Source organism: Anneissia japonica, unplaced genomic scaffold, assembly GCF_011630105.1.
Source record: "Anneissia japonica isolate Jap-2015-1 unplaced genomic scaffold, ASM1163010v1 scaffold288060_len1141017_cov207, whole genome shotgun sequence".
Taxonomy (NCBI): Eukaryota; Metazoa; Echinodermata; class Crinoidea; order Comatulida; family Comatulidae; genus Anneissia; species Anneissia japonica.
Window position 1 is genome coordinate 194,471 of NW_022712486.1, and position 18,911 is coordinate 213,381.

The 18,911-nt window shown below is 34.4% G+C and overlaps 1 protein-coding gene and 1 long non-coding RNA gene across 7 annotated transcripts; one reads left to right on the plus strand and one right to left on the minus strand.

The window, feature by feature from the left end:
• Positions 1-1,941: 1,941 nt before the first annotated feature.
• LOC117107885 lies at positions 1,942-7,677 on the minus strand. Of its 4 annotated transcripts, none has more exons than XR_004445304.1 (3): positions 7,624-7,677; positions 7,227-7,405; positions 1,942-2,504 (listed from the first exon to the last, which is right to left on the minus strand). It is a non-coding gene; the product is annotated as an uncharacterized LOC117107885 (long non-coding RNA). The 4 variants fall into 4 exon arrangements; XR_004445303.1 differs by lacking the exon at positions 1,942-2,504 and adding an exon at positions 4,497-4,546; XR_004445301.1 differs by lacking the exon at positions 1,942-2,504 and adding an exon at positions 4,557-4,690.
• A 2,149-nt stretch (positions 7,678-9,826) lies between these two features.
• LOC117107875 lies at positions 9,827-18,859 on the plus strand. 3 transcript variants are annotated; one of them, XM_033249693.1, is made up of 11 exons: positions 9,827-9,963; positions 10,909-11,275; positions 11,484-11,796; positions 12,412-12,629; positions 13,030-13,139; positions 13,605-13,676; positions 14,371-14,484; positions 14,985-15,115; positions 15,424-15,573; positions 15,919-16,014; positions 16,139-18,859. In XM_033249693.1, the coding sequence occupies exons 2-11, from the start codon at positions 10,943-10,945 to the stop codon at positions 17,398-17,400; spliced, it is 2,799 nt and encodes a 932-aa protein (XP_033105584.1). In that variant the 5' UTR covers positions 9,827-9,963; positions 10,909-10,942; the 3' UTR covers positions 17,401-18,859. The 3 variants fall into 3 exon arrangements, with proteins under 3 accessions (XP_033105584.1, XP_033105585.1, XP_033105586.1); XM_033249694.1 differs by having other exon boundaries at positions 11,490-11,796; XM_033249695.1 differs by having other exon boundaries at positions 11,493-11,796.
• The last annotated feature ends 52 nt before the right edge of the window (positions 18,860-18,911 follow it).

Genomic DNA, 18,911 nt, shown 5'->3' on the forward strand with positions numbered 1-18,911 from the left:
AAATGAAATATATGTGTATATAATATAACCCATAATCAAATCGGGCCGTTTCATTTCAAGAGAACTGTCGCTTGCTCCACAAGGAATTATGCATGAATCTTACCGCATTCTTGTCCTAAATTTTTTATCTCACAATTCTATTGGTAATCGCTTAACAGAGTTTGAAATGGCCCGTTTTTATAGAATGTTTTGAATTTGGTTTGTTGCTTTATTTAAATTCAATGTCCCGGGTCGTACACACAGAAATTTACTGCATGTTCCGTTTAGCCGTGGTCTTCATCATCATGATCAAGTTTTATCATTATCATGTAATGGAGTGATTGTTTTTTTAAGGTTGGGTGGGGGGTGTGTGTGTCTGTATACTCCATATATGATATTGTATGTTTCATTGTTTATTTAAAAAAAAAAAAAAAAAAAAAAACACCCTTTAAATGTTTTGTGTTCATCGCTGTTGGTTTTTGAATAAACAAAAAATAAAATAAAAAATAAAATTAACGATCAGTTACTTCAAATCGGCTCCTCACAATGGACAGTACTTTCCAAAACTTCATTCACACTGACTACAAGTACTCTAGGGCGGATGCAAAGGGGAGGGGTGTGATGTTGATATATATTTCCGGGCACTTGAGGTCCATATTCTCAAAAATGTTCTCGCTTTAGCCCCGGCCCAACCACCCGATTCTACTGATATATCCGATATTTATCAGTTTCGGGGACATCACCATTCATGATGGCCGTCACCAAACCCGATTAGGGGATTCTAACCAGATGATTGATGACTTGTGCAGTCACCAGTAGAAGTGCATCAGTATTTTATTTGTCACGCACCCCCTAAAGCCAAATCCTGCATCCGCCTCAGGTACTCCATCTAATTCAGAATGTACCGTACTTAAAATCAATACAAAACGACGTATGGTTTTCATCATTTATTCAACATCTTCCATAATTATATACTTAAGAATGATAACCGGTTAATTTGGATTATACTGTCCGGCCATAATTTCTTGGGGGAAAAATACGGATATAAGTGGATCTGCCGTGGCCTTCCTCCTGTCGCCAGAGCCTCATTAGCCTAGTTAGCTTAGATGAATTGCTACTAGTTTTCCAGGGTGTACCGCTTGGAGGTAGAGGTTGACTTGAAATGTCCGTTGACATCTCCTACACCCCAAAAAAGTGTTTGTGGGAGGAAACCCACGACAGTGTGATAGATATCCGTTCGTCATCATGCAATAACACATGCCTGAAATGTAATTTATAATATGTCAACACCATCAATATATTCAGCCGACAACATAAGGCACAAGCATGGTGACATGAAGTATAATATGAGTTGATGAATATATATGTACAGTATGCGTTTTATTTAAAGATACTTTAATAGTAAACGATGTAGGGTTGATGTGTTGGGTTTTATGCCTGTATATGGATTTAATCTAAAGAACCAAATATTAGATCTACCAGTGAGCATCATATATATTATTATGTATTATATAATGTGTATATATAGGCCTCTAGATTAAAATTTGGTGGACAGTACATGAGCGCAGATTTGATGTTAGTCGGGCTTGAATGATGTTATTATCCATCCTCTCAATATTACGAATACGAAATCATTTTACCGTGCTCTAAATTTGCTATGCTTAAATAACCTAACTGGCTTATCTACCTGAACTGGCTTATCTACCTTAACTACTCCCAACTTATGCTAGCTATTCCTATGGACCTAGTCTAATCTATGGACCTAGTCTAATCTATGTTTATACAGCCGATTTGATACCAGAGAGGATGGAATACAAAGTGCTAAATGGTTAGTCAAGGAGTTCGAAAATAAACATGGTAAAAGTGATTATGTAAAACAAAACAAATACAGGTAATTATATAAATCTGCGCTCAATGAGACGTCCTGTTTGATTTTTATCTAGTCCGATTATATTTAAATTATTTTGTAATTGATTATTAATTATTGTTATATTGTATGTTATTAATTTTATTTTACTATTATTATATTATGTTTAATTGAATTTCTCAGTAAATTATATTTAGAATATTATTGTGCGGTTGCTTTATTGTATACAGAAATATTTTAATGTTTTGATGATGCAGGGTCAATGTAAATATGCAATATGTATTTTCTAAGTTTCAGTATTGTAGGAATGTTCATTAATAATCACTGTGACCTAAGGCCAAGTATTAAAATAATCAAAATCCTTTGTAGCCTGACAGGCTGGCTATTTCTGTGTGTGGATTTTGTCTAAATATATTCTCCATCATTAATGTTGTCGGCATCATATCAGCAAAATGACATTAGCACAACATAATACAAAAACATTGGGTGAATAATGTAATTTGCCAGTGCTCTGCAATTGTTGATTACACATTTTAGAATTATACAGGCCACAAAGATGACAAGAGTTCAGTCGACCATTGCGTTTCACCTTCACCATCAGTACGGTAGATACGGGACAGCATCGACAGCATGGTAATAACCTCTCATTTCCAAATCACTATAAAAGAAAAAAAAAGTATTATTATCATTATTATTATTATTTATTATTAATTAAAGTATTAATGTGGGTTTTTTTTCGTAAATTTTTAGATGGAGAAAAAAAGCAAATGGTATAAAAATATCAAGACAGACAGGAAATTGCATTTATATTTATTAATGAAACGTATGCATTATAGTATCTATTAATCGAATTATTGCTTCGATACACCTGTACAGATTATGGTTAACAAAAAGCTTGACATCAGTTTATATCAATGCATTACATATTACCAGTCGTTTATTCTATCTTATTCAGTACCAGGAACCTCACATTGGATCATTCAATCAAAACATAAAAAAGGGAATGAAAATAAAGAAACAAAAAGTACGGTCCATAAAACAATTACAATTTAATCTACAGTACACATAAGTATATGAATAAGACTAACTGTTCGTTACTTATTATTGGTAAGCCTATGTTTTTGGTAAAGAACAATTGTAAATTCTAATTGGGTTCGCAGGTACATCGTGGTTTTATTACATACAGTGTTTTTCATGTTTTCCTGTCTTGGTATATATTATTATCATTATTATTCTGTTGTATTTGTTGGTTTTTAAATTTGTTTAGAATTAGTGGTAGGCGTATGTATTATAAAAGTGAAGTTTAAATTGCATGTTTTTTACTATTGATACCGACAAATATAAAGTTGATTAGACACACCTGCACTAGTTTTACTATTCATAGTGTCGTATGCCAAGACCAAAACGCTCTTGCATATAAAGAGTAGGACTAGACCTAAAGAATCATTATGATTAAAATAATTTGAATGCGGACAGCAAATGAATGCAGATCTTTGGTCTGTTAATCAGCTGTTAATCGAATTTGAAGTTACATGAAGTATGGCATGCTAAAAGGTTATATGAATGAAATTATGTGAAGATTAATAAAGCCAAAATAAAAAACAATGAAAAGCAAAGCCGGGCACCTAATACGACGAATCCAACTCCGCTCCCTGTGACCGCTAGACGGCGCGACGCCGCCTACTGATTGTCGGCGGTGGCAGTCTGAAAGAATCGTCATTAAAAACGATCCGTTGCGCGCGCGTTATAGTGTTGCCCAGCATAAGTTTGATTTGCATTCAAGAGATGTCCTGTTTGACTTTTAATCATTTTTTTTTTTTGTCCACGTTAAATTTGAATAGAAAATTCAGAATATTGTCCGGTATTCGAGCGTATTGGTAATGTTTGTAAACCCTTACCATTTTGTTTATGATTAAATTGTGAAACATCAGTAGTTCATCTTAAGATTTTACTTTGATATCCTATTTAACTATGGGAAGTATTCCTCCATCTTTTGGACGCCAATGTCTATTTTGTTACACTTTTTTAAATTTTAATATTGAGTTTGAATAATTATATTAACATTTAAATAATAATAATAATGGAATAATGTGTTAGCTCAATCTGGCTCAATGAGCCAATGATACGCATAATGTAACGGTTGACCAGACGAACAGGCTGATAAGATCCACCCAACGACACATGATCCGGTTGGTGGATTCTAGGCCTACACTTCACGACGACAGAGGATGGGAACATAATTATTCAGGCAAACAGTTTATATTTTATCTGAAAAGATATGAAATTTACATTTAATGTGATTAACCACTTGAAAATATGGTGCCGCCGGGATTTGATCGAGGTGGGGGGGGGAGGGGCTGGGGCTATGCTGCCAACTGAAAGGCTGCCATTTCATCAAGTGGGTGGGTCAGACTAACCAAGAGTTCCTCATAAGAAATTTTGGGGGAGAGGCCAACAAAAACTCGTACAATTAATGTATTTAAGAGTCTCACATTCTGTAATAATTACATTTAGGGGCCTTATTTTTTGCTCCTCGATTAAGGAGGAGGAAGCTCTTTGAAGGGTACGCTCTCTTCCACCCATCCACTCCCACCCTCACTGGCGCCAAATGTTAAAATAAATCGAAATCAACACAGCACAACACAAAAATAAGTCGTAAGTTTCGCATCTCCAACACCCAAGCGTGATGTCACTGATTGCCTGAAATGATAGAATGCTTTTATCTCAAATAGCATAGTACATAACAAATCAATTATGCTGTAAACGTGATTGCAAAGAAATGTCGAGCGTGATTGCAAAGAAACGTCTTCAATCCAAATGTCACCATAAATAAACGCAATTTATCTGAAATGAAAAAGATGAAACAAAATTTTATAAGGTAACAAGGTAGCAAAATCACGAACATAATTTCAACAACAACAACAACCACACCAAAGAAACGAGTCACCGACACCAATTTTTTCACAATTATTTTAATAGCAAGAGATTAAATACAGAGAAATAATATATTCATTTCTCCGTGATACATAGTACAATTACACCAGTCAAAGCAGATGATACACTTACTAAATAAGAAAACAATGTCAAGTATATAGTATGTTGCTAGGACAATTACGCTACGATTTCAAGAAATGAGACACAGAAACCAAGTTTTTTTTTCACACTTATTTATTTTTTGTCAAATACATGCCCATTATGTGGGACGATACAACCATTTTAAACGCTATACAGACATTCAAATTTATTCCAGAATGAAGAAAGATACAAGAAAGTACACTATATAGCACCTTCTTGTCTAAAGTGAATATGGAAAAACAACACACTAGAAAAAATTGTCAATAAACACAGAAAACTACACTGCCACCAGACAGTGTTTCACTCTGATAAGAGAACTAAATTCCTGGCAGCTGTTGCTACCTTTATCAAAATAATGACCTAAAATATCCACAAGAATAACAAATAAAAATTGGTTTACAAAAATGGGCGAGTACATGTGATAAAGAAGCTGAAATAAAAATTGCATTGTTAGTTCTTACTTGGTTTGGATCTTTGAGACCCTACTTGAATCGATGTCTTGCTAGAAAAAAAGTGTCAGCGTATCACCACAGTGTTTCAACTGATAAGAACTAAATTTCGGGTAGGTTGCTACCTTTATCAAAATAATGACCTAAAATATCCACAAGAATAAAAAAATAAAGTTTGGTTTACAGAGAGGGGGAGCGCAGGTGGTATAGAAGCTGAAATAAATATTACATTGTTAGTTCTTACTTGGTTTGGTTCTTGAATAGGCCCGACTTGAATCGACGTCTTGCTGCGTTAGTGACCTACCTGTTGCTGAGACGTATTTGGATATATATTCGACGGTACCAATGTGCTCCAGGATACTTGCACAACTGGAATATTATGCTTATTGAGAGTGGCCTAACTGTTAGTTCATTGGCATATATAGCTTTAATTTATCAAAATGTTATCTGTAGAATATCTATAGGTTTAGGTAATTCTCCGAAGTCTATAGATACATTTTAATATAACCTATGCTTTATTCACTTCCAATAGCACTTTCTTCAACCTCTTACAGAGTTTCTATATGATTCGATAAACTACATTGCTAAAGAATTGTTCTAAAAAAGCTTAACAATATACTGAACAGGCCTTAGAAAAGTAATGTATTGAATGTATATAGCACTTAGTCTACATCTATAAAGGTATTTAGATCATATTGAATTTATGTATAAAACATAGGTTTTCACAATTAGGAAAAAGCTAACCTAATAATATAGTTCTATAAATATTTTAATCTAACATGGTATATTAACAATAACATGGTAGGTCTTTACTTTTTCCTAATCATGGTTCTATAAATATTATACATTTCTTTAAACTTCGTAATAGAGTTTCTATAGAAATCAACAACTATTTTGCTAAGAGAACGTTTTAAGTAATAAAACTATATGAACAGAGCCTTAGGAAAATCATATATTGAATTTCAATAGTAATACCTCTACATAAGTCTATAGGTCTTATTTAAATATTTATAGAATATAGAATTTATATAGATTTCATAATCTAACCAATAATATTTTATACACTTTCAATAGCACTTTCTTCTTTCTTTATATATATATAATATAATATATATATATATAGGTCCGTATATCAATATGTTTTCACAATACATTTTCATCCTGACCTATAGCGTTCCATCAATTTTCTATAGCATTCTCTTAAACCTCTATAGACTTTCTATAGAATTCTATCAACTATTTCGCTAATGGAATGTAAATAATCATAATCAATCAGTGTGCTTCAGCATGCTTAATTTGCACAACTGTATGCATATCCTGTTGGCCTAAGTGTTAGTTCATTTGCATATTTGCATTATTATAATAATAAATCTTATACCAACAAACCATTAGAAAAATAATGTCTTGAATTTCTACAGAAATCATCTACAGCAGTCTATAGGATCTTATGAAAATCTGTAGAACAACTATAGGATTCATAATAAACCATGTTTATTATGAAAAATACATAATCTATAGACTTCGACAGATTACCTAGCATCATTCTCTAGAGACAGCCTTCGTATATAATTCTTTCAACCAGTGTGCTTCGGCATACTTATGTTGCACAACCGGATTACCAAGCATGTTTGTAACGAATTCAGAACAGATTCAAAAGCGAGCATTATTGAATCAGGGCAACATTAAATATAACTTTCTTAAATATTTTATGCAATGTCAACAATTTATCGTAATTATATGTAAATAATAATTCTGTTTTTATGTGTTAGTATGTGGGAGAAAAGCATGAATTTCAACCAAAAAGGTATAAGAATATGCCAAATATCTTCTTGATTTCATCATGTGTTAGTTCTTACTAGGTTTGATGCTTGGGTGCACGTCTTGATGAGGAGGATAACAAGGTGTAAACGTCAAAAGACTCCAGTGGGCGGATATTATTTTCGGCAATTTTATTTGAGGCATATACTGTAGCGTATCTGCTGAATAATTACAATTCTTTGACTATGAATACCAGTTTAATCTATGGAATCATCACCTGTAAATCAAAATGTGACAAACATAAGCGACATGCTTTGTGGACCGTGAATGGTTAATGGCCTATTTGTAATTATTATAATTCTTATATTTATGATATATTTTTCTGTGATTCCACATTCGGTAGTTATCTTACCATTAGGCCTATAATCATGTATAGGCCTATAGGCCTAATATTGCTGTTAAATATATAATTCATCATTAATGTGGTGTACTTACCCACTGTTATCTCCATCGGTCCACACCCTCCCCCTACCACATTTTAAACAGGAATGAACGAGAATGCAGTAACTTGTTTTTCCAATTGGTTTTGCTACCACCTGGTATTCCGACATGTAAATATATTCTTCTGGTTGTTCAGATGAATTCGCGCACAGGTTTTTAACCATTGGTCTCTAATTAGACGGGCATTAAACGTGGTCTTTTAATATCTCTATTTAGAGGGAAATTATAAAAATCGTATAGGATATGTAAAATTGTTATACACCCCCCCCCCCACCGGCAATGGCGGCCGCCACGCCCAATTTCTAAGTTATTAAAAGAAAAAAGGACTATGACCTTATTTTACCCTAAGCTTGATAATAATAACAACTACAATAATAATAATAATAAAATAATAATAATAATAATAATAATAATAATAATAAAATAATATTAATAATAATAAAATAATAACAATAATAATAATAATAATAAAATAATAATAATAACAATAATAATTAAATAATAATAATAATAATAAAATAATAATAATAATAATAAAATAATAATAATAATAATAATAACAATAATAATAATAATGATAATAATAATAATAATAATAATATTAATAATAATAATAATAATATTAATGAAACTAAATACGGTAATAATAATAATTACATCTTTACATTTTACAAGAAAATAACCGACAGAAAGTATTTATTTTTTCTGCTCAATTGACACGAACACAACGTTATACCCCCAACACCGATTTGTCTTTTAGAACGTTTTTCAATCAGTAGAGATCGAATACCTGCATGCAAATATCATACATTGTATCGTGTAGGCCTATCTTTTATATTAATAGTGAAGTTTTTTGATCATTTTAATATAGGAGCGATCAAACACTCAAAAAGAGTATAAAGGCTCTTTTATTTATCATTTAAAATGCCCATGTTGCCAGTGGTGGCGCCAGGACCTACCCGACGGAGGGGCTAAGGGCCCCGACGGGGGGGGGGGCTAGTGGAGCGAATCGAATCTCAATTGGCTGGGGCCAGGGGGCCGCCTAGGGCCCCCGGTGGGGGTCCACGGAAGCCACGGTCCCTGGTCTAAATGAGCATTTGTCATAACAGAACGCAAATTATTTTTAATTAGTCTCATTGACTTATTATTATTATTATTATTATTATTATTATTATTATTATTATTATTATTATTATTATTATTAATATTAATAATAATTATTATTATTATTGTTGTTGTTGTTGTGATGAAAAGTTAACACACACAATATGGTGGCTAAACGAATATTACAAGTAAATGTTTTTTTTTATTTGTTTGTTCCCCGACAAAATTTATCGTCTTCCCCGACGGGGGATATAGCCCCCCCCCCCTCTTCTGGCGCCGCCACCACTGCATGTTACATAGTTTATTAATAGACAGATGCTTAATAGTCAGACTCAAGGGCCATTTTTTTGTTTTTGTTATGTTTTGTTTTATTATCGGTATGTAGGTACTGGAAAAATAGGCCTACAATTTTAATTGTATTGTTCATTTCCCAGTGCATCATATACTGTGTCTATGCATGGACCTATTAAATAGGTCACCCATGGTCTATGCAAGTAAATACAAACACTAGGGAAATAATAAATAGTGAATATATATGCGCCGGCATTCGCATGGACCGCTCTGGTAAAACAGATGTTTCTTTACGGTCTGGACTTGAATACAATGATATTTTCTGCAGACCTGATGTGTAGGGACAGAGAAATGCTAAAAACACAAAGTTTGTTTGCTTCCTAAACCGTCTAAAATCGTTTTGATAAGTGGTAGGCCTAAATGCAAATATTCCAGGGGGTGGGGCCTTGGCGGCCCCCCAGTTAATCCCTCGCCGCGCATAACCCCTCCTCCCACTGTCCCAAGTTGTAGTGTGCTTCGCGCCACCCACCCACCCGCAGATCCATCTTGGATCCGCTCGTGTCTTTGGTCTCTAAATTCAACCTGGGCCGCAGAAAAGTAGTCTTTTTGTAATAGGAGGTGGTATTTTATTGGACTGGTCTTTATTAGGGGGGAAAATGGCAACTGTCAATGACATGTGTGTTGAATTAAATAAAAAATGAAACGAAGCGATAAATTGTTGATAGTTGGTTTGGGCTACTATTGGGTCTGAGTCACGGTTTTGAGCGGCAGTTTGCAGTACCTGGTGGCGCGCTGGCGGAGAGAGAAAGAGCTGAAAAAGAGAATGCAACAAAAACACCGATGATGATGAGCAGATGTTGTAAGGGTAATCTCGCTTAAAACGCCGGTAAAATGAAATAATATCAAACAGATATTATAATTAACCGTGTATTGGATATCGTAAGTGTTTTCTACTAAACTGTTAGTGTAGGGAATTTAATATGATTTATATAATTATTGTTATATTTATCTTCTCTCTCGTAGGCTATAAAAACACAGCAATAGCATGACCCTCTTGTGCAACGACAGACCGACGATTCGCCGACCGTCCCCACTTCCCTTTTCATAGGAAACTCGTTTAGTTAGGCCTAGCCTAGGTAGTTTATATAATTAATAGGCCTTGGGCCAGTCATCTCAAATAGTTCTTCCGTAGTATGATCTGGTAGGTTGTAGGTGGATTAGAGTGGCATGATTATAGATGTCAATATTAATAATAATAAACTCAGGTCAGGCTCACTTTCTTGCATCCTTTTATTTAGTTAGTTTTACCTAGGCATACCATAGGCCTAGTTTTATTTACGGAAATTCGTTGCTCGTAAATATAATACATTATTAAAACTATCAATATTAGTAAGAATATAATGATGTAAAATACAGTTTGAAAGGCAAAAAAAATTAGTTATGTTTTGAAATTTTTATTAAAACATTGGATAGCCTGTAATAAGAAAGAAAGAAGATAGCGGTTGGTTCGAGAAGTAGTGTCCAGAAACAGCCCCTGGCGCTCGATATGATGGTACTTTAGTTTATCATGAAGGGGGTGATTTGATCTTCCAGAATAGAATGGAACAGTCTTGATATATTATCATGATAATCCTGGCTTATCAACTTTTGGCACCCACCTACCATCATATCATATATTATATAATATGATGAAAAGAAATGGAATGAATAAAACAGTGCTAGAAACAAGATATGGTCTAGGCCCAATAAAATATTTATTTTCATCATAAATAATAGGGCCTATACTAGGCCCTCTATACATATATGTCTGATACTAATGTTTCTTATATTTTTAATGTATGAGAAAAATGTTCAATGTGACTTACAAATTCTTATCAAATGCAGATACCTATGCCTAATAAGGCAGGAATAAGTAAGCATGAGACGCTCCAAAATTAGACCTTCCATTAATCTTGCTGCATCAAGGCGGTTATCCCAAGCTACTGTGTTGAAAGCAGATAATAAAGTCCCGAAGCCACCATCGAAGGAGACAACAGGACATCCACCTGTTCCTGCAACAGAAACGCGCAGTGCCGATGTACCAAATGCTAATGCACCTGAGGTTCCTAAGCCTAGGCCCGTGTCACCTGGTTCCGACTCACCTAATCTCAGCTTATCTAGCCTTGAGACCATTAGACATGAAGTTTCCCAAGTACATAAAACAGCTGAATCTTTGGAAGCTTCCCCCAGTGTAACTACTATTACAGAAAAGGTAATAATTATAATTAATAACATTGTCATTTAAAAATGAAAGGAATCTATTAAATAATTTGTAGCGTAGTTGAATAATAGCTTGGTAAAATGCTTATCTTCCCAGTGGCGAATTCCAGGGGGTGGTAGTATTCTTGCTGTTGGGTGTTACATTAAAAAAAAAACAAGATAGTTACTTTTTCATTGATTTTTTTGTAAATTTGCAATAGCAACAGGTGCAAACACAAGACACTTCTATTCCGGGAACAGAGTCAGCTGAAGAGGGAACATCACAATCGAAAGACAATTCAAATCCTCAACGCAGGAGGCGGATCTCAGCCAAACCTAATCTTGGTCAGCATCGAATGCGGTTACCAGTACCTCCACAGCCAAGCAGAGGAAAGTTACCTGATGCAGTGAAGAAAAATATTAATGCTGATACTTCTGATACCAGTGGTGCTTTAATTCGCAATAGTGATTCAAATAAACCATCAGAGCCACCCCCAGTGAGGAGAGTGGTTGAGTCTATTAGAAATGCTGAAGGTACAAAGTTATTTTGTTATTAGTTTGCCCATTATGTAGAAGGGGTTTTTTGCATGTAGTCTCAGAAAAAATAGAGGTTTTTCAATGGATGGATCGTTTTGCCAAGCCTGCTCCTTGGATATTGTTGCTAAGGTCCCACAAAAGGAAATGCGTCGCACGAAAATTATACTTCTTTTTTTTTTTAGTGGGACCTGTGCATATTACTCCTGGTCCCACATGTTCAACGAAATGTTGTGATTGATCAGAAGTTAATTTTTATTTACACTCTAAAAGGTCCATAATTGTGCTTGTTGTTTTTGTGATCACAGTTTCCATACATTTAATTCCTCTCACTATTTAGGATTTACCATACTGAAAACATACATTACCTCATTACTTCATTATTACTACTCTTGTATTATTATTCTTCTGAAAGCAATGTGCTTAAAGCCCTGTCCAAACTATCAAATTGAATATGAAAAAAAACATGTGACATGCCTAAATATGGTCATGATGACATCACATCATGACCATATAGGCACATCATAACTATATATGGGCATACAACAGTGTTTTTTATAGTGTGGACAAACCTCAAGAAGTTTGTATCGTAATTATTTTTAACTGTTTTTCCAGTTACTTCTAATGTGGCAGCAGTCAATGTACCACAATCAAACAACAAGGAGACATCATCTACCTCAACTCAACCTAAACTTCCCACTTCAAAGCCAACTGTGCACCCGAAGGCCGTCCAGTCACCTTCTCGTCCAGAGCGTTTGGTTGAAAAGAGGGCGGCACTTCCCCCAAGCATTCAGGATAAGCGCATCCGAGACCTCAAGGCATTGCAAGCTGAGGTATCAAGCTACTTAGTTATGAATGAACTGTTATTTCCACTAATTTTCTGCATAATAGTACAATGATCGAGTTTATAAGTCAATTGTGACGTCAGCAACTACCAATGTTATTTTCCTATCCCTAACCATGCACTAATTTTCATTAGCACATGGTTTCCTGGATCTTTAGTCTTCAGTTTGTGTGCAGAATGCCAATTAATAAACTAAAATATTTGATAGGCTAATGAGATGCTGAAAGTTGATTAGTGTCTATTTTGCAAATTACTATTAAGTTAGAAAAAAAAGATAAAGATAGCAAAAAATAAAACAATAAAAAAATAATTTTAATAACAATTATAAAAGAGTTAAAGAGGAGAACTCTCTGAGTGGCTGTTAAGGTTTTTAAATTTTTTTTTTGTAGACGCCAGCCAAACGGAGGAAGCGATATATAAAGAAGACAATCCCACCTGACCGCAGCAAGATGACTATGAGTGATCTGATCTACTACAACCCAAAAGCTAACCCAATGAAGTAAGATCATGCACAATATTTCAAATTATTGTGTTTGTTTTCTTTAATCAAAACAAAAACAAATTACATGCCTAAATATGGTCATGATCACATCATGACCATATATGGGCACTTCATGACCATATATAGGCACATCATGACCATATATAGGCATATAACAGTTTTTTGTCAAAGAAAGTGATAATCTCTAGCGAGCATAACTTTATGTTTTCTAGGTGCATTAAGAATCTTTAATGACAAACTCTTAAATTCAAAGTCAAGCATATGAGTTTTATGTCATCATAGATTTAAATCTACAAGAAAGTATTTTATATATAAAGGTGAATATACGTGAATTACGAATTACGTGAATATATGGTTATCATTATCATTCCTTTTTTTACAGATTTTTTACATTTTAGTGTAAATATGTGATTTTGATAATATTTATTTTTTAATTATAAAGCCTTAAATTTATTCTTCCAGATCGTCATTGGTATCAAAAGAAAAAGTTAAACCGAATCAGGATAATTCTACCAATCTGAAAGAGAAGTCAAGGTTTGTAAATAGATATATGTAAAAAACTATGAATAAATAATTTGTCATTTTCTTTAGAATGAACTAAAGTACAAGGTTGGTTATATATATCAATCAATATGACTGATAAAAGGAAGTAAATACCCCAAACACAATGTAATGTAGTAGGATTTATATACCGCTTTATACCGAAATGGTCTCAAAGCGGTCGAGGTGTGGACTGTCTCTTACAGTAACTTGCTTCTCCCTTAAGGGTCTGTTTGTGTCTGTGCTGCTCTTGTCTGTCCACAACATGGGCTGAGTGGACCAATACACCGGGGTAACCCCAACTCGTCTCAAAGATGTACTGGGTTCTTTAAAGTGCACATGAACCAAATTGTGTATACTGGGCCTACGTTTTATAGTCCTTTGAAAAATACTTTTTCCACCACCAGAATCGTAGGTGAGCGTGCCTTTCGAACCAGCGCCGATATTATGGCTGAACATAGAGGCGCGCCTGCCTTAACCTCTTGGCCATCCAAGTCAAAGCATTTCTTAATAAAAGTTAAAGCCTCAGTTGTACTGCAGTAGTTTACAATTATGGTGATTCCCCTTCCCTCATTACCACTGATCTTATCTACAATATGTAATGTAATTGTATAACTGGTAATTATGTTAAATCTTACAAAATTATTTTTGATGTGATACATTCATTGTGGTCTATTTTATGCTTCAGTGCTTCAAACGAACCAGAGGATGAAGTGGATGGGGAGACTGGTACCAATGACCAGCAGCTGGCTCCTCAAGTTAGGATTGATGCAGATGGAAAAATAGTGATTGATAAAGAAAGGTAATAAATGGTATTTAATAAATTGATAATTTATAGATGTAGTTTAATATTACATAAATATATTGTTAATTTGCCATGCAAACCTATAAACAATATACATTTTAATTTTATTTTTTGTAATAATTATCTCAATTGTCATTTTTGCCTTATGGAAATACTGTAGTGCCATACCATAAAGGCGCATCGATCTCTGACTTATTGAAAGCAGTGGCATATCTAGGAGGTGCGAACGCCCCCCCCCAAAAAAAAAAAGCTGTCACATCCCTCCATTGAAAATGTTCAAAGAAAAGAAATTCACACCCATATCACCTTATTTTGCGGCCTAGCACTCCTCACATAATCATCAAGCCCCCCCCCCCCCCCCCCCCCCAATCAGCACCCCTATTTTGAGTTGTTGAGTTGTATTTACTCCTTGGAAGTACTTGTTTCAATATCACAGTCTTGGGTTCAGCAACTTTTTATGAAGTCTCATCAAATAATAAAGTGTCTTCTTTTTACAGTTTAACAGTTGAAGCATCTCCATTAAGAACATTTGTCACAGAAGACGCTGAAGTGGTCCATGAAGATTCTTCTAATGTAACGTATGCAAGTTTTCGGAAAAGGGTACACACAACAGCATGGACCAAAAGGGGTAATTATTGTTTAAGTTACAATAAATGCACAGGGCTCTAATTAGAATTGGGACTTTTTAAAGGGTGGTGCTAGTTAAGTCAACTCATTTCAATTTGTTTAATTACAATATCACCAAGTTGCAATCCCTTAACAGGACCAACGTTCACACATGCTGCTCGACATAAACTATGCCTTGTTCTTTTCCTACAGCACTATCAATGTGCAACAGAACAAAACACCTTAGTGCATAATCATTCATCAAATAACCAGATTGTTGTTCTATACCCAGATTATATATATGATGTCTTTTTTTCTCCTTATGTTCAGAAACTGAAAGATTCTTTATGGCACTGAGCATGGTGGGTACAGACTTTTCCATGATTAATGCACTCTTCCCGAAGCGGACAAGGCACCAAATAAAGAACAAATTTAAGCGGGAGGAGCGTGTAAATAGGGTACGCGTCGATAAAGCAATACGTGAGTATCTACTGGGTAGTCCGCTCACAGTACAGCATTATTCCAGAGTTTAAGATAACATCAGATGGCTATGTCATTGTTGCCTATAGGCTTACTACCAAGTTTATGTTCATATATGTTAATAAGAACAAGAGTAATAAAATATATATTGTGAAATATAATTATAACATCAAATAGCGACTGTGTATAATTCTGAATTGAATGAGGTAATGGAGTAAATATTAAATATGTCACTTTTTCCCAATTATTATTATTTATTTTCTGTAATCTTCATTTAAATTATATGTCATTATTTGTTTTTAAATAATGAGAAATTCACAATTACTTTCCTTATTAAACATTTAGGAGAAAAAACACCGTTGGTTAAGGCAATGTTTGAAGACGCAGACTCAGATGTTGAGAGTGGGACTGGTAGCAAGAAACAAACAGGAAAGAAGCAAAGTAAGATTCCATATTCTAAAAACTACATAATGTTTATATATGTTTGTTTTATGTTAATGCCGGTAATAAAGATACACCATGCAAATACATTTTAATAAACAACATTTAATATTACTTGATTTAGGAATGAAGAATAAAGTGGTGACATCTGAGGATGCAGAACTTGAGACAGAGGAAGCTGAGTTTAATGATAGCGTTCTTGACAATGATTCAGATCATGGCGATGCTGACAGTGATGTTGAGGTCACAAACATTCTTGCACGACCCACACGCTCAGGTCGAGTGCCGAAAGTCAGGGTCAGCTATGACAACAGTATTGTTAATGATGAACAGCCAGTGGTGAAAGATGCACAGTTGGTTACACAAGTTAGTTGTTCACCAATTGTTAATGGAACACTTGATGGACAAAGAACACCAGGTAAAGGCACACCTGGTCAAAGCACGCCTACAACCCCTATGCAAACTGTTTATGTTGTTACACCTCTCCAAGGTGGTAAACAGTTCATGATTAGACAGCATAGTATACCACAGCCTTCGCCAGCTGCCATTCAGGAACATTTAGAAGTAGCAAACACTCCTCCAAGATTCCCATCTTATAACTCTTCAACTGTTCAACAGTCTCCAGTGTTGCATCTGCAATCATCATCGCAGCAACTTTCTCAAACACCACCGAATTCTTCAACAAATATGCAAATTAGGATGCTGTCTCCTCAAAATTCAGTCAATTCACCGACTGGACCACACACTGTTATGACTCAACGTGTAGGAAACACACAAATTATTGTAGTTTCACCTGCTACGGGGCCAGGAAATATGACCCCAGGCCAACTTGATATTAGACATTCCTCACCTTCAACAGGTGTCCAAAACTCAACAGTACCTATTCAGAAAAATAATGCTGCAGCTTTTCAACACTCTACAAATACACCATCTGCCCAATCTACTGACCTCAATTGTCAAAATTCTGATATTCAACCGAGGACTTTTATTAGGATTCAACCAGGTAATGGCAACATGTCTAAAAGTCCAAACACTACTGCCATCCCTATAAGTGGTCTGGCTCAGCAGAGCCCAAAGCCACGTCAAACTACCAAAAAGGATTCTAGGACTAAAGCAAACCGAATTACAGAAGTCCGTTTGGATGAACCTTTCATACCACCCTCAATGAAATCAAAAGCTAGGCCTAAAGCAGGTGCCAACAGCATCAATATTCAACAAAAAGTTATTGTGCAAAGTTTACCTCAGAGTCTTGGGTCTGGATACAACGATGGTCATTTGCCAAAGCATCCAGAAGTTCTTTTGCTGGATGATGTCACACTTGCAGCACAAACAGAGGTCGTGTCAGATGTTGCTATGGAAGTTGAAGCAGAGTGCACAAATTCATGAAGGTCACAATAGGAAGCTTTCGATTTGCGTTGACGACTAGATGCTAAAACGGATTCTCTAATTTGTGACCATCCTACTTTCTCGCATGCGCAGATGACTTTTTAGTGACGTCATTACATTCTACGTACCACTGCGAGATGCAGTCAAAAGCTCCCTAATGTTCCAATAAGAGTTGTAACCCTTCAGGTCAAAATTGATAAATTTATCCAATTCAAGTGCATTCAAATATATTTTCAGAATTGACATTATATTAGTTACGGTATAATTTTAGGTAATAGGTTAAAGCCACCTATTCAAAAATTTGTTTGGCCATTGATAATGCATTTGAGTATGTTCAAATTATGTACTTTAGTATTTTAAATGACTGAAAGAAATAGGGTTCATGCATTATTCCTAACCCCTACTTTGATTAATTTTCATTTGAAGGGCTAGTTTAGCATCTTTCATTTAAGTGTGGGTGTATGGTACTGCTAAATGAAAAATAACTGTGTTGAGTGTTGTCAACTATATGATGTTTGTCACAAAAAACTTGACAGATTTATGTGCAATTTAATTTGATTTAAAAAAAAAGAAAAAATCTAAATTATATTTAATCCTACACAAGGATAAAAAATATCTATAATTTTCATAAAAAGAACTGTATTTGATTTAGTAGAGAATATCCTATAAATTTGAACTGAAGTGGTCCAGATCAAAGTGATAGTGGTCATCAAAATGGTAACTAAAAATAAAATACAGTGGCAGTATTTGACTGGTAGACCCTCTTCTGAGCTGTCCACTGCCAAAATCATACTTAACAAATGCAACTAGGTGTATGTATACCTTTGTCGCCCTATGTTTATTAAGGCTATTTTGTGAATAACTACCTAGATAACAGATGTATGCCTTGTTACCTAAATGACTTACCTACTAGTTAATAAATATGTAAATTCAACATTTTTCTGTCCCAGCTTATTTGTTTTCTTTTTGACTTGATAACTTGACAAAATATAGAAAGTTTCATTTGTTAAAAGAACTTAATGCACCTAATGTCTAACATTAACATTAAAGAGCTGGAAGATGACCAGTCAAATACAGCCATTTAATAACTATTTCAACATGTTTTGTCTTGCTTTGATGAAATTATAGTTTTCTTTATTCAAAATGATTTTTTTAAACTCAGAGAATATACCAAATTAAAAACATTTAAATAAAAGTGAAATTTTTTATAGGTGCTGGAAGATTACAGTATACCTTCTGAAACTTTTAACTGCCATCAGAATTTTAAAACAAAATAAATTAATTTTGATATTAATTGTGAGTACTAAATTTGTCTTAAATTTAGAAAATTATTGAAGAATACTGTGTTTTAATATACTTATGTGACTGAACCAGATATTTGATTTATTAGTATATGTTTACTAGATACAATGGGGGTTTTACATAAGATAGCATGATACCAGTGGTGTATCTTGGAGTCTTGAGGCTGTCTCTTATACACATCTAGATGTGTATAAGAGACAGGTCTTGAG

Excerpts from the sequence above, each read along its gene's own strand:
- LOC117107875 (XM_033249693.1), top strand. The coding sequence starts at position 10,943 with ATGAGACGCTCCAAAATTAGACCTTCCATTAATCTTGCTGCATCAAGG. Across the intron at positions 15,116-15,423 it reads AACAGCATGGACCAAAAGGG|AAACTGAAAGATTCTTTATG; the intron begins GTAATTATTGTT and ends CCTTATGTTCAG. Across the intron at positions 16,015-16,138 it reads ACAAACAGGAAAGAAGCAAA|GAATGAAGAATAAAGTGGTG; the intron begins GTAAGATTCCAT and ends TACTTGATTTAG.